Source organism: Anser anser, assembly GCF_964211835.1.
Source record: "Anser anser genome assembly, chromosome: 8".
Lineage (NCBI taxonomy): Eukaryota > Metazoa > Chordata > Aves > Anseriformes > Anatidae > Anser > Anser anser.
In genome coordinates, this window is record NC_139728.1 from 9,199,389 (window position 1) to 9,214,423 (window position 15,035).

Genomic DNA, 15,035 nt, shown 5'->3' on the forward strand with positions numbered 1-15,035 from the left:
TCAGAAACCACGTTCCTGAATTATGTTATTTACCTGGGATTTTACTCTTTGAAAAGTGACAATAATCTAAAGTTGTTAAACTTGAAGTATTGTTTCTTATTATTGATGGTGAGGCAAGAAAAGAGGGGGAACTGCAGGTTGGTATAGAAGCCTGCCAGTCTGCGAGAACAGCTAGAAGATCAAAGAACTACCCTCACAGGCTAAATCAGCAAAATGTTTCTTGAACTGATGTACCTGAGAAGCTCATTATCTCCCTCATTGCGTTATCAGTCACTATTTAAGACAGACAATCCAAAATGAAATTGTCTCATTTGGTCTAACACGCACAAGACCCCCAAAACAATACTCTCAAACGGTATTCCTTCAAAAAAGGAACGCATTACGGAGAAAAAAGGTCTCAAAACTAAGATCTACCAGCCAGGATTAAATAATTACCACTGCAATGTCTTAGTGCCCAGCTGTGCTGATAAAGCACTAACAATAAAAGAGGTGTTTCAAATCTTTCCATCACTGCCTTAAATACACTTAAAAAAAACCTAGAGAATCATTAATTTTTTTCAGACAGTGAACGATATCTTGCAATACTGCACCTGAAGATCAATATGCCTCAGGTTGTCTTGAAATTTGGATTTCAGCCACAAACAAAAGATAAGCAGTGTCACAGACGAATATCCTGCTTTCTCTCATGTGTGAGAGGCTAACATTTAGAAATAAACTGCCTTTTCCACTACCTATTGCCCCATTCAAAACCATGCTAAGCTGTGCAATATTCCTAGCCACGACCTTTGTGAGGGACAACTACATTCTAGGAGACAGTTGTGAAGAACCCTGCAGCTCTCATACACTATGGACTGTAAGGAAAGCCTGAGAACTTAAGGTTGCAGTCTTGAATCTGAACAACATTCATTTAGAGTGCAAATCTACACGAAAGTAACAGATCTTCATTATCTGGGCCAGAAGGAAGAGCGGCACAGTGTAGGGTGTCTGGCAGCTGATATTATCCTAAATAAATTAGAAGTTAAGAATACCATTAAAACTGAATATTCAAGTATACTTGGCCAAACAAAACCCACATCTGAAGGCTTTCCAATGGGAAAAGTGACAAGAGACAGCCAAGAAACATCAGTTCTGTCAAAAAAAGGTATACAGTTCTCATGAAAGACACGGAAGCTACAATATTTACATAAACTCTTCTCAGCAAGTGTTCTCCATCCCCTCCATTCAATCTGTAGGAAGTAAATCTTTATATTGCTTCCTATAAATAAAGCACCTTAATTATGCCCGGATTTCCAAGTTTCCCAAGTAATTACAGTTCTACTGAATATTAGCACTGAATGTTTATAGCCCTATGTAAAATTCAGATTGTTTTAGGTGCTCAGGATCCTTACACACAGAAAGCAAGATTTCTGAAAAAAGATCTAAAAAAAATTAAGTTCTGGTTTTAAAATATTTTATGATAAAACATCTTCAAACTGCTAAATAGGAATCACAACAAATTGCTTCAGCAGGAAAATCAGGAAGTCATAGCTGTTGCATAAGGAAGTGCCATTCCAATGTCAAATAGCTCACTTTATTTCAGCACAACATTTTTCTATCAGGTCATACTCACTTGTAGCAGAACCAAGGAGATTTTTCGAAGATTTTTCTTCCCCTGTATTGTAATCCAACAGATAATCTATGTATAAAGAAGAATATTTATGACTATCAAAATTAAATGTTACAAACAATGAAAATAAACCTCAAGATTTAACATGTCATTCAACACTGTCAGTTTGACAGCATAAAAATAAAGCTACAGAAATAGAGTTAAAGGTCAGAAATGACATACTGAAATATCAAGCTTAATGCAATGAGAAATACAAAGAGATTCAGAGTTCAAGGCTTCAGCTTCCCCTGAATTCACAAACAGCTAACTGGGCTTAGTACAGGCTTCTCCCCCCATCTTCCACATGAGGGCCGCAGGACAAGGGGAAGGTGTCTTCACACATCTTTTATGAAGCCTGCCATCCAACATAAGCCCTTTCCAATTGTTTGCAGCATTGATGGGCCAAACAATCCTAGGAAAAAGGCTACGGACGCTACTCTGATTATTTTAGTTATCCTTTGCTATTGTCAGTACATGAAGATATTATTGACTAGCCTGACAAGTGAGATTAAGACATGACTAGTGTTTTAAAATAATCCTCCAAAGAGTTACTAATACAGTTTAAAATTTAAAAGGATGCTTGGATAAGCCCAGAAATGCTTAATGTCAAACAAGACAACGTAAATTGAACAGCCAAATCTTTTAACATACACAGGAGACAAGTCAACAGACTTGCTATAAGGTATACGAAAACAACAAAACAAAAAGCAGAAGTTATTGCCTACCATAATCTTCATCAAAGAGTTCTTGTCGTTCAGACTGATACTGAGAATCAGCTATTTCTTCATATTCTTCAACCATGCTAGTACCAAATACCCTGCGAACAGTTTTAAAAACCAAAGATCAAGCATTTGTCTATTAGCCATATAATTACCTGACATGACTGATGATTAGATAAACAACGTTAACATCACATGGTATGGAACAAACAAAACAGATAAACAAAAGTTACCTTCAGTTAGCCAAGACCAAGCAGCAGATACACTGCTGGATAAATTTCTCAGACTTCTATCCAGTCTGTTGCATGTTCTCAAGTGCTGCTCCAAATCAAGATCCTGTTTTAAGTTCTAACAATTCCAAAGAGATCTGCTCTCCTTTTCAGCTTGAACTCATATCTAGATGTTCTTGTCTCAAGTGCCCCATAAGCTCTTAAATCTCCTCAGCTTGACCTTTCACAATCTTTAAGTCCTGACTACCTGATTTTGCACGCTGTGTTCTTTGACCTACTCTGCTGAAATCAATTCAAACAAATCCAATTTAAAGCAGTCTTACTCACTAAAAATATTGTTTTGTTTACAACACTGGATTTCTTGGGTTCAAGTCCTAGCATGGCTTTAACAGCAGAACTGAAAGTGGTTTCCAGGAACAGTACAGAACTGCACATACAGTTCTTCTGATTTAGATGTTTCAAATATTACTGACTGGTCATACCTGGGGTGCCATGCAACACAGCAGCTTCTCAACAGCACTCGCCACACCTGCTCTTTTTAGCATACCACTTGTTCCTTGTTTTGCTTGGTCAGCCTTGAAATAAATGCTCATGTCCTCATGGGGAGGCTGCTCATGCTCCCTGTTCTCTACCCTCTCTGCCTCACTACCAGCAAATACAAAGTATTCCTTACATAATGGGAAATTGAAATAAAGTTGTGAAGCTTATTTAAACACATGTGAAGAACATTATGCAGCAGGTCATCTTAGGCAATTACTTCAATCTGCAGTATTTCCAGCTAACTTAGGTATACTGAAAACCAGAATTCGTTTCCCAGCTCTTCTTAGAACACACTAATCCACGTTGCAAAGAGGTAGAAAGATAAAGCAAAATACTTGACATTACCTTATAAGACTTAAGGGACAAAAATGTTCTGATCCAAAGTGTGATATCAGCTCCACCTACAGAATAAAAGGTACTTAAAATAATAGACCAAAGACCCATGGAGTTAAGAATCCATTTAACATAGTTTTGTTTTTTTTTTTTTATACAAGGGATTTGCAGATTGCCCAGAACACCAGAACAGAAAAGACTGAAAGCTTTATTCTTGCCATGCATTAATGTGCTGAGCCGCAGAGAAACCCCAAGCCCTATGCATTCAGCATTCCAAAAGAAGAGGTTGCTAACCTTTATGTACTTGATGAACATCTGAAGCAAGAGAAAGGAAAAGAAAAAAAAAAAGATGTCAGTACAAAGGCCAAACACATGCCACAGGCAACTACAGAGTTTTGCTGTTTTCAGTTCACTACTATAATGCCTAGGATGACAAGTTATGAAGGATAAAGTTGCAATACTATTTCATCTGCCTTAGGTAGCAGATTTCATTTAGCCCTCATACCTTGCAGACAGCAAGTAACATGCAACACATTTTATTAATAAACTTTGTGAAGTTATTCAATTTTTCTAGGCAGCGCGATTCCAGACAGAGTATTGAGGTGAGTTATATTCACTACGTATACTTTTTCCCCTTTAAAGAGCACAGATTACAGAAAGTGACACAAAAGAAAATAATCATAGCATGCATTCTATGTACTGCTACTCTTTCGAGTTCAATGTAACATGCTCCAATTTATAGAGACTACTGGAAGAATGTGCATAGAACACCTTACACATTTGGAAGCTTCATTCAGTGTATTTCTAGCAAGAACTTAACCACACTCTGGTATTTAGTCTAAATTCAGCTTGGAAGTATAGAATGCATTTATAAAACCCCTGTGTAGACACTCTCAATGAAGGACTGTAGTAATTTGCAAGTGAGATCAAGATAACTATTTCCATAAAAACACTCCTACAAAAAAATCAATTTCAGATCATTTATTAAGCCACTTCAAAAAATAAACCTTTCTGAAACTTTTTTGGACTCTTTTCCTGCAGACTAGGCACTCCTAGAACTTGCTCACATTTTATGCTATGAAGTAAAAACATTACAATAACAGTCCTTTAAAAAAAAATTTACCACGGTAGATTATTCAATGCAAAATACTGTATCCTCCAGGAGATTAATTGCTGAAGCATCCAGTATAATTCTGGAGCTTCAGTGACAGTCAAGATTCTAGATACCTTAAGGCATTAATTGAGCCAGAAAGCACAATTAAAAATAAATGAGGTCTTTATCCTGACTCATGCAGAATTTCTGGGTATATAAATGCAATAGATAACTATCACAGCTACTTCTTGAAGAAAGCACAAAACAATTTCATAGCACAATCCAGTATTCAGTTTTTGTAAGGACCTTAATTACAAGGTAACATTGCTGGAGAGGGCCTAAAAAGTCTGCATTTTATTTGGATTACAGCTCCACTACATCCCGCTATCTTCAGTAACGCTTTTAACCCTGTGCAAGTACCACATTATTTATGGAATTTTATTCTGTTTGAATCCTCTGAATAAACACTGTTGCAAGCTATTTTGATAGGTCAGAGATCATGGCAAATGCAAGACAAGGATCTTCCCCATCAGGCAGACCTAATTTCAGTAGCTACCATGATGAAGCGGTTGCTTTCTGTTTTTCAGTTCCACTCACTGCCCCAGTAATGCAGGAAGTGAATGGGTCATATTGCTTTAGTGGACTTCAGTCTCAGCTTTGAGATTCAGTTGTATGTTGCACTGATGCTTGCTTTAAAAAATAACCAGATGCACCATGCAAGGTGTTATGGGTTTCTTATAATTAAGATGTTTTAAGCAAAGCAGCATCTGGAAGAAAATTTTACCTCCAAATGAATGTACAAAGTCAGATTTCTTTTTAAAAAGCAAACAGTGTTTCATAATTCCCCCCAAACCTGTGTTGTAGTAATGTGAAAAGCCTTCTGAAGTTATAATTTGAGACATTTAGCTCCAGCAGCAGTAATTCTAAGTAATTTGCTTGAGTAGCAGTTATGATTGAAAAAATGCAAAAGTGCACTTTGAATCTGTCGAGCAAAACCAGAATTTAAATGTTTACTCTTTCACATTCACTTAAAACTACACAGAAGGATACTGCACAAACATATCAAGAAATACACTATTCTGATCTGTGCTCCAGGAGAACGTGTATGTATGTGCATACATGTACATACATACAAGCAGATACAGCCAAAAGACAAAATAGGATTGTATTTTTAATCATATATTCAAAAGATGGTTCGGTAAGTCAAGCAAATCAGAACATCGCCTGGATTTTTCTCCATTCAGATAGCAACTAAGGAAGTTCTTGGACACAAGCTAACACATGCTTTCCAACACATTCTCAGGTACCATTTGAGAAAGGTAACACGATTGTGACTGTGTGACAGACATTTAGTATATGGCCAATAAAACTAGGGCCACTAACAAAACTAATGCAATTAATGGCAACGCATGCTTTGATAACACGTGTCTCCAGATACAAGGTAAGACCAGTGAACACTTCATTTTCTGACAACCCTGCTGAAGCATTTATTCTTAAGTTACCTTAACATATTTGGCATACATCTGTTCATCCAGAGGAAAGCTTTGGACATTCCTCTCATCTCTGGCATGGAAAGTACCTAGTTTAATCCATTTGTTTGTTGGATACCTAGAAAACAACAAAAAGAATAGTCATCTAATGAAATCCAAAACTCTATAATCTGCTGTTTAAAGACATTGAAGTCTTCCAAAGTCTTCCAAAACACCTGTCTGCAAAATAAGTTATTACTATTTTGAGTTGCGTTACAGCTGCATTGTGCTTTTTAATGAAGAGATGCGTTGCAAGGTAAGACTATTCTCCACACAAAACAAGCTACAAAGTTTCTGGGATTGAAAAGGGATAGCAAAGAAAAAAACACAGGAAACATGGGGAAAAAAGCTAGTAACTGATCATATACACACAAAGAAAATCTGTTATTTCACAATGCATTTCAATTTGCATAATACACAAATCATGGCTGATAAAGACACATTTAATAGTTATTTCATTCTTCATTCAGAAGAGCTGATTTTGATAACATACCTGTCACTAATGGACACCAGAAAGTCTTTAGGAGTGGAAGAGAATAATTCATGATTCGCAATGTCAAGTTGTTTTACTTGGATTGGTTCACAAAGCTCAATAACAAACCTTGGAGACAAAAAGGAAATTATTAATAGAAGCACTTCACCTGTAGGATTACACTCCTCGGTCCTTTATTTTGTTGCTCCATCCTTCACTGGGTATAAAAGAACACTACAAAAATGCTATAGAATTAGGAGGTTCATCACTTGCTGATCCCTTCAAAATCAAAGACAGCAAGTCACAGAACTGAAAACTAAGGATAGCAACCACCACTTAAGTCATATATAAATAAATGGTCTTTCAGGTATATGGTAAATAGCAATAATGTGTCCTGCAAGTATTTGGCAACTGAGGAAAGAAACCAAAAGCTTTACTTGAATACTCAGCTCTTTTTCTTCTGAATTACAGTTATGGCACAACTACAAATGACAAAGTGAATAAAGTTATCTTCTTAATCACAGCACTCAGACATAACTCTACAGGGGACACAATTAAAGGCCTTCTGCTAAATCAGTTAAAGCTCCTTACATATATTTCACAGGCACAAATGCACCAAGATCCAGCCAGTTCCACGGTACACGCGCGCCCCCATTGCAATGGAAAAGTAGAATTAGCTTTTACATACAGGCAAACCTCAGCAACCTACCAGATTTTAGTACTGCATGGATTTAGCATATAAAGGTCCATATTTTCCATTAAAATAGCAGACGTGCTCTGTATAAAGAATACGACAGTTAGTATTTTACGTTGTATGGAAGATCATACCACCACCAAGAGTTTCCTATGCTCTCCCACTCTATGAAAATAAACTTAGTATGTTTTATTATTAATTAGTTCTGAAGACTAATACCAGGTTTCATAACATTTAAGCACAATAATATACAGGAGACAGTATACCATATCAGTTTTGGGCAATCACAGCTTATTTACTACGGTGAGCTACTTTATACAACTTTGTCCAATTTGTATACTGAGCAGATTCTCCTCCCCCTTCCAAATATTTCAAAGAGAAGCTTTTCTCTACATCAGTCCCTCTTAAATAAGAGGGACAGATCACAGTTTACATTCCATTTTTACATAAACCCCAAATCACAATAAACCCAAACCCAAAAATAAAAAATGACTTCAAAAATCAGTGTTCAATTTTACGTAACTGTACTTTGCACTACTTTTTGCGTGACAGTAAACTGAAGTAATGCATGCTAATAATTAGTGAATGCTTACCTTTGCCTCTGGATTCGCTGCCAGAATTTTGGCACCACACTCTACAGAGGCATAGTTATTTCTGTTTTTCTGAACCTTTTTTGTGGAATGCTGTCCACCAACAGCAGAAGGGTGCATTGATTGACCTAGGAACAGAAAATACTGGTATTATAACAAACTCACACAACAAATGTTTTCACTTGCAGGGAACTGCTGTCACTGCTTTTCTGTAATAAATGCCATTACTCATGTAATTTTAGTAGGAATGCAAACCTACTGGCTGCATTCTGGATTCAGCTAGTTTCACTATTCAGATTTAAGACAAGATTAAAGCAGTCTGTATTTAAAGGAAACAAACGAATCCTGAACTTACTCTTTTCTTTCTCTACTTCCATGACTTTCTTCTTCCATTCATCAAATGTCGGAATATCTCCAGGATCCTTTGGAGTTATCACAGACGTAGGGTCAATTTCTCCCGTTTTCTTATAGTCTTTCTGGAAGAAAAAAAGAAAAAGAACACCACCAATTGTGAATGTTTTTCAATACAAATACTGAAACAAAGATGAATTTTAATGCTTTTTTAAAAAAGCAACGCCTGCTCAACTTCTACATCAAGTCAACAGGAGATCCATCATTTGAACAGATGCTGAAAACTTAGTGTCAAGATAGATAAACATGTGATGGTTTCCTCCCAGAATTCTAGACTTTCACTGAGATGCTAACAATTTTTGTCATTGAACTAATCCATTTCAAGTACAATGTAAACATTCTGTCTGATAAAACATCTGCTTTGTCTTCAAGATTTTTGCTTCTCCTCTCCCTAAGAAAAAAAGGTTTCCCTGTAGCAGAAATCTTCAAAGACAACTGCTGCTCATGACAGAATTCCAGAGGTACCCTGGAGTTTCCAAAAACCACAAAGAACAGCAGAATTAGATATTTTTTTTTACAAAATTATTTAATGTTTAATACAAAAAACATGTTTTCGACTTGCCAAAGTAATTACACTTTAAATTAACCACAGGCTATACTACCATTTGAAGTCTTAAGTTCTTCATACAAACACATTTCCAGCACATCAGATATGAAAAAAAACTTTTGCTAGGCATTTAAAGCGAGGAAGATTGATTGTTTTGCAGCCAATATTTTACATGCAATTTTCAGAAGGACTGTTTTGTCGGCTGACATCTTTGCACTTACAGAAGTATTTCACACAGTTCTATAACTGAAAGCCCTCAAAAAGAGAGGAATAACACATAAGTGACGTGACAGAATTTTTCATGTGACGTACCGTGCAACAGAACTTTAGATTTGACATATCCAAATATACATCCCCACATAATTTAAAATGAGAGGGCCTAAAAAAATGATTATTTTCTTCTCCCAAGAAATTTCAGAAATATGTGATCCTCCCCGGACTATGAGGAAAGTGACAAGTCAAAAAGCCAACTGAGTAAACAATGCTCTTGCTTAACTATGACATAATGCCAATGCCACAATTATTTAATTCAGTCATTGAAGAATTAGGTTATTTTTAAAAACTGATTTATTTAAAGCATTTTTGTAAGTCAGTTTACACCTTTTTTTGTAGTCAAATTCTTTAGAATACCCTTTCTGACTGCATTCTAAGGCACACTGCAGTCTGTTCAGTGGAAATAACTTCTTAGATAGACTACACATTTAAAAAGTTAACAAAGTTATTAGTGAAAATCTAAATGTGATCCTAAAATTGCAAAATGCAGTGTTGCTGTGGCCTTGGACATTCTTTACCTATATAAAACAAATAAGCTTTATGAAGTGCCTTTCAATAAGAACATAAAATGCAGTCCCACAGTTCAGACTAAGTCTTGTCTAGCTAAGTAACCCAATTTTAACACTGGGCAAACAAGATACCTAGGAAAGAACAACACAGCAAACATTTTGTATTTCCTCCAAGCCTTGTCTTTGCCTCTAGCCATCTGCTTGCTGCTCCGGAACTTCCTGACTCAGTCAAGAGTCAACTTTGAGACTTCTCTTCTACAAGCTTACCTGGACCGCAAACCCCCTGCCTTTCTTTAACCCACGTAGAGAAAGTCAGCATCCTACAGGAAGTCCCACCTTAACTACCTACTACAAGAAGAACAGTTCTTCTGGATTCTGCTCAAGACGGTTTTGTTTGGTATGATTTCCCCAAAGCTTGTACTGGAAGAGATTTGGCTCAGAAAAACTGAGTTGCACAAAATGACTGAACTTGCTGCCCTGTTCTTCATTTTAAGCTTTTATTGAGAGGGCAATATCACACCCACACACAGTGCTTACAATGCAAGAGCTATGCATTTATACAGTGGCAATCAGCAAAGTGATGGAGATCACTTATCTTTAACACTGTTGATAATTTAACAAAGGTCTTTGTACTCCTGTGCATGCTGAGCAGACAATCTCAGTACTGCTTACCTCCCTTTTTAAGTTCTCAGAGGCATTCAGAGCAGATTTTTGATCTGCCCCCTTTTCAGCTGCTGCAACTTTTGACTCAAACTCAGATTTTGTCTTCTTTCCCTTGCCATGTGAAGAAGATATGTTCTCTATATGTTGGCCTGCAAGGCTGAAAGTTTTAGAGCATTAGGACCTACAAAACGATCACATTTTTGGTCATATACAATATTAAAACACACGTACAAATGCAGATAAGCAAGCACATGCAGATCTTTGTTGCAAGGCCAGGACAGAAAAGAACAGTTACCTTTAAATTATTTAGTCTCATAACCTACTTCAATACTCACCTCTCTGGTGGACTGACAAAAGAGGAAGGCTCACTCTGAGGGTCAGCCTCAAGTGTCCCACCAATATCACAGTCAGGTTCTGACTGTTCAGCTTCACTAGAGCTGACTACAGGGATATCAGCACGGGAATTTTCTATTGCACTGAAGGAAAGAAATAACATGCTTTTTACCCTTCTGATAATACAAGTAATCCTGCTAATCAACTAGATAAACTGAAGATATTTGAAAGTTTTAAAAAAGCAACAATCTCAGGAATAATTGAGGAAACAGAAGGGGAATGAAGTATGTCGTACTTGTGGAACAGCATTCCCAGTTGTGCAAGAACAGAAATTCTTCTTCACACATTAGTCCCAGCAAATAAACTCAAAGCTAGCTTCCCATCTCCCAGAACTCCCACTTACCACAAACACTGCAATGGATAATTTTGCCAATCGCCACTACAAACTACAAGCTTCACAACCATCTGAATGCCAGCAACCTTCTTTCTCTTTCAAGAGAGAATCTTAAACAGGAGACAGAGTCCCATCACTAAAAGCTCCTAACGTTACCAAGTCAATGGGGAACAGTCAGAACAGAACTTGGCCAAACGTATACAAGGAAAGGTGTGGCATAACAGAACGTGGCACAGCCTGCCTTTTTCCATTAGTTTTTTTTTTTTCTGCTAGTGCAATAGAAATGATGTAATCCAGTAGATGATTACCTATGCTGCATGAACAGCCTGAACTTGCTTATCTGCTCATTGCTTTAATTCTTCTTTCCCAAGGAGAACAAACATACTGCATCAGGCAAATACTAAGGCAAAGACGAAAAGAAAGCCTGCCTACATGCTCTTTAGGAGTGATGGAGTGAGTGGGGAGAGGAAGATGGACAAATGGTAACTTTCAGTCAGTAACTTCTGCAACTTTCTCCTCCAGTGCAGGGATGAGTTTCATATTGATCTAGGAGGTTATAAACCAGATCTAACTAAAAGCCTTTATTCTGCTTCCTAGATTTCAACTTAAGCACACAGAGCTGCAAAAACACAAACAGCACTTGGGCAACTTAGAAAGTGATCTTTTTGGTTCTGACAGCTAAATTCACAAAAAGAAGCAGCCGTAACAAACACAAGGGGACAATTTAGTACCTTTCACATGATAAAATTCCCTCGATACAAAAAAAAAAAAAATCTCACAGGCATTCAGGACTGTAGCATAATCTATCAAACCCCTGGAATACAAGAATTTATTAGCTATAAACAGAATAGTTTCTCTGTAACCCCCCAAGATGTACATCTGAGATGCACACAGGCTAGCTCTGCATGTAACACTAATAGCCAAAGAAAGGTTGACCACTCTGCTTATAATTAAAGCTCCACATATTCTTGGTCTTGATGGATAGATGACAGTATGAATAATTATCAACTTAATAAAACATAGAACAAGTATGAATTGACATATATATACATATATATATATGCATCAGATATATCATATAATCATATATATCACATATCTCTAAGTTCATATATAAAGAGAGATAGATATCAGGGTGTACCTGCCTGGCCTTCAGTATCTAGATTTGGCAGGAGTAGCACACGCCTAAAAGCTGTAGCACCCCCTCTGCTTGGGGCACTTTCATTTGTTAGCAGTTTTGCCTTCATTTTTAAAGTGCATTACCAAGCTCACTGTGCATAGCAGCTGTTGTCACTTAAAACCAGAAGACCGCAAATTATTTTTCAATAAGCTTTCCACAAATTATGGCTGCACAGATAAGCTACAATGGCAGCAAGAAAGGATTTACTTTGAAGTAGTCTGGAATAAAACTACTTCCAGAATATTTTGACTAAGAGGTCCTACTGCGCTATCAGACCAGTAACACCTAATGGAGATGCAATTTGTTACACTGATAAGAATTAACATCTGAAACAGAAAAAATGTTGTCTAACAATAACAAACACAGCTGAATCTTTTTAAAAATCTTGTTCAACTATGGAGCTGGACTAAACCAAAACCCTTCTTGGGTATTAAGAGATATTCTGTATTAAAATAGACTACAAATTTCTATTTAAAGTCAGGATGAAGTTTGAAAGAATGTATAAATATGCTATGTCCCCTCTATTCATCCTGTCCTTTCTTCCTGTAAAGCGTACTAGGATCAGAGCACTACTCCCCAGAACTAATAAATCAGGTGCTCCAAAACAAGTTTCAACACTCCTCTGTTTGATAGTTTGAGTCTTCAGAGTTCACCACTCTAGTATTCTGCAACTACAGTAGCAAGACTATTTTCAACAAGTACATGATACCGAGCTTTTTGTTTTAAATGAAGATCCTGAATCTCCTCCAGCACCTGACAACAGTAGGGCCTGCATCTAGTTATATAAACAAGCTGGTACAGCAGTCAGAAAAAGCTATAAAAAGAAACACTGAAGTTACATTCCAGTTTTGCTTTATGAAAACTGGAAGTTTTGGGAGCTTGATTTTCCAAGACATGTGATTAAAGACATTTAAAGGTACTTAAGCGTTAGCCCTAGCAGACTAGGTAAGATCAGTCAGACAACAAGACTTTCAGACCTTTTCTATGGCTAAGACCACTGAATTTAGTGAACCAGCAAAACTGGACACACAAAAAACCCAAAGAACTAGGGAATTCTACTTCATTTTTAATGTGTTAAATTTTATCTGTCAAAATATTAGATCTTTATTAGCAGACGAAAGAATAGATACCCTTCAGCACAAAAGGACAAGGAGCATTCTGTGAAGGTACCTAGAAGTATATACATGTGAATTTCTATACTACTATTCAAATTTGACTGCACAGCATTCCACAAAAGAATGGAAACAAAAGTAGGGACATCAGTTCTTGAAGGACTCTGTCTACAGCAGCAGAGGTAGCTTTGCAATACACTAGCAAGTACTAGATTTTCAAACAGTTTGGATATGTTTATACTAAAATTTGGTATTTTTATCAGAAGTCTCGTACTAACAGAACTCATTTAAGACTGCTCTGTTCCCAGTCCTGGAGCAAAACCCAAAACCCTACAAAGTTAATCCTCAACTGAAAGCAAAGGCCATAACTCAGCCATGATGCTCATTATCACAGATGTGCAGCATCAACATTGGGGGCAAAAATCCTGATGTTGAAGACCTGGTGGCTTTTATAATACAGATTAAGTAGCATGTAAGTGACGTTGAATTTTCCCCTTTCAGAGCAGCACCTTAAAACTGGTAATGGCAACAGTCGAGCAAATATGCAATTCTTAATCCACAGATTAAGTGATGGCATATTCCATTAGCATTGACACCATAAACCAAAGAACAGCAAAGCAATAGCAAGTAACAGTCTAGAGAAGTACAGTTCCTCATCCCTGCTAAACCTGAACACGCAACCCTTTTAACATCAGAAAAAGTGGTGTTCTATCGAAGACCAAAACAACGGAATTAAACTTACTCAGGCTGCGAGACTGTAGATATCTCTGAGGTAGGTGAACTGGAATTATTTTCAGTGCTTGCAACTATGCTAGGTGAAGCTCCATTTACATCTACTGAAGGTGGAGTCTGAGCTTCAGGCTGGCTTGCTTCACTTACTTCTGTAGCCTGTGAAAACATTACAGATGAACATAAGTTTTAGAAAACTTGAATAGAGAAAGAGTTCTTGTAAAAACACTTACTACGAAATTTTAACAGTTCAGTAACTGAGATTTCTGTCATCAATAAACCCGAAAACCAGACAGCAGGACAGATTGGAAAAGTTTTCTTTCTTCACAAACCTAGCTGGCATTCAGTGCTACTTCGGGGCAGTTACAACACTTTCATAGCCTACAACAACAGCATAAAAACATTAACTGGAAAAGCATGTGCAACAGCTTTGTCAACCATGAGGAAAAGACCACGAAAAGATAACCACAAGAAAACTAGCTTGAATATTTTAACAACTGAAACGAGCAGTTCTATTTGCATGCTTCAATACAGTTTGATTTTCATCCTCAGATGAACTTTGGGGAAGGCTTTCAATTTTAACACGCCAATGGAGGTCAGAAATGCATTTAGAAGTCTATTCTGTGCTACAACTTAAACAAAGATAAGTCATTTATCACTTCTGAGAGTTCAGTAATCTTGAGGTGTACTAATTCTAGTTCTTCAGTTTTATAAGCATGTGCACAGCCTAACCAAAATAAGTATTTCTGAATCTGGAAGAGTACACAACCACCAAAACAGGTCAGATCAATTCTTTGCGGCAATAAAAATACTTGAAACAAGAGTATCTTGTCAATACCAGGATTACTCTGAGTCATCTAACTAAACATGAAGAAGTCTAGGTTTACACCACAGAATTACATATTTAAAATATGCAATATATATAATCAGAAGTACATCCTACTTAGGTTGTCTTGTAACCTACAGAGCACGAATGTATATGTTAAGTCATCTGTAACAGCAGGCTTTGCAACATTTAACACCTGGCACTGACTTAATA

The 15,035-nt window shown here is 36.9% G+C and overlaps 1 protein-coding gene across 4 annotated transcripts in view; it reads right to left on the reverse strand.

Moving 5' to 3' along the window:
• SUCO (SUN domain containing ossification factor) overlaps window positions 1-15,035 on the reverse strand; it is a 41,025-nt gene that overhangs the window by 11,910 nt on the left and 14,080 nt on the right. For 2 of the 4 annotated variants that reach the window (XM_083847687.1, XM_083847686.1), the window contains exons 4-15: window positions 14,010-14,155; window positions 10,584-10,724; window positions 10,258-10,405; window positions 8,201-8,321; window positions 7,849-7,973; window positions 7,271-7,338; window positions 6,583-6,690; window positions 6,063-6,168; window positions 3,762-3,782; window positions 3,480-3,535; window positions 2,371-2,462; window positions 1,610-1,675 (exon numbers count right to left, since the gene is read on the reverse strand). In XM_083847687.1, coding sequence (XP_083703813.1) covers window positions 1,610-1,675; window positions 2,371-2,462; window positions 3,480-3,535; window positions 3,762-3,782; window positions 6,063-6,168; window positions 6,583-6,690; window positions 7,271-7,338; window positions 7,849-7,973; window positions 8,201-8,321; window positions 10,258-10,405; window positions 10,584-10,724; window positions 14,010-14,155 — 1,198 coding nt within the window. The remainder of the gene's footprint in view (window positions 1-1,609; window positions 1,676-2,370; window positions 2,463-3,479; window positions 3,536-3,761; window positions 3,783-6,062; window positions 6,169-6,582; window positions 6,691-7,270; window positions 7,339-7,848; window positions 7,974-8,200; window positions 8,322-10,257; window positions 10,406-10,583; window positions 10,725-14,009; window positions 14,156-15,035) is intronic. The other 2 variants (XM_083847689.1, XM_083847688.1) reach the window with 2 other exon arrangements.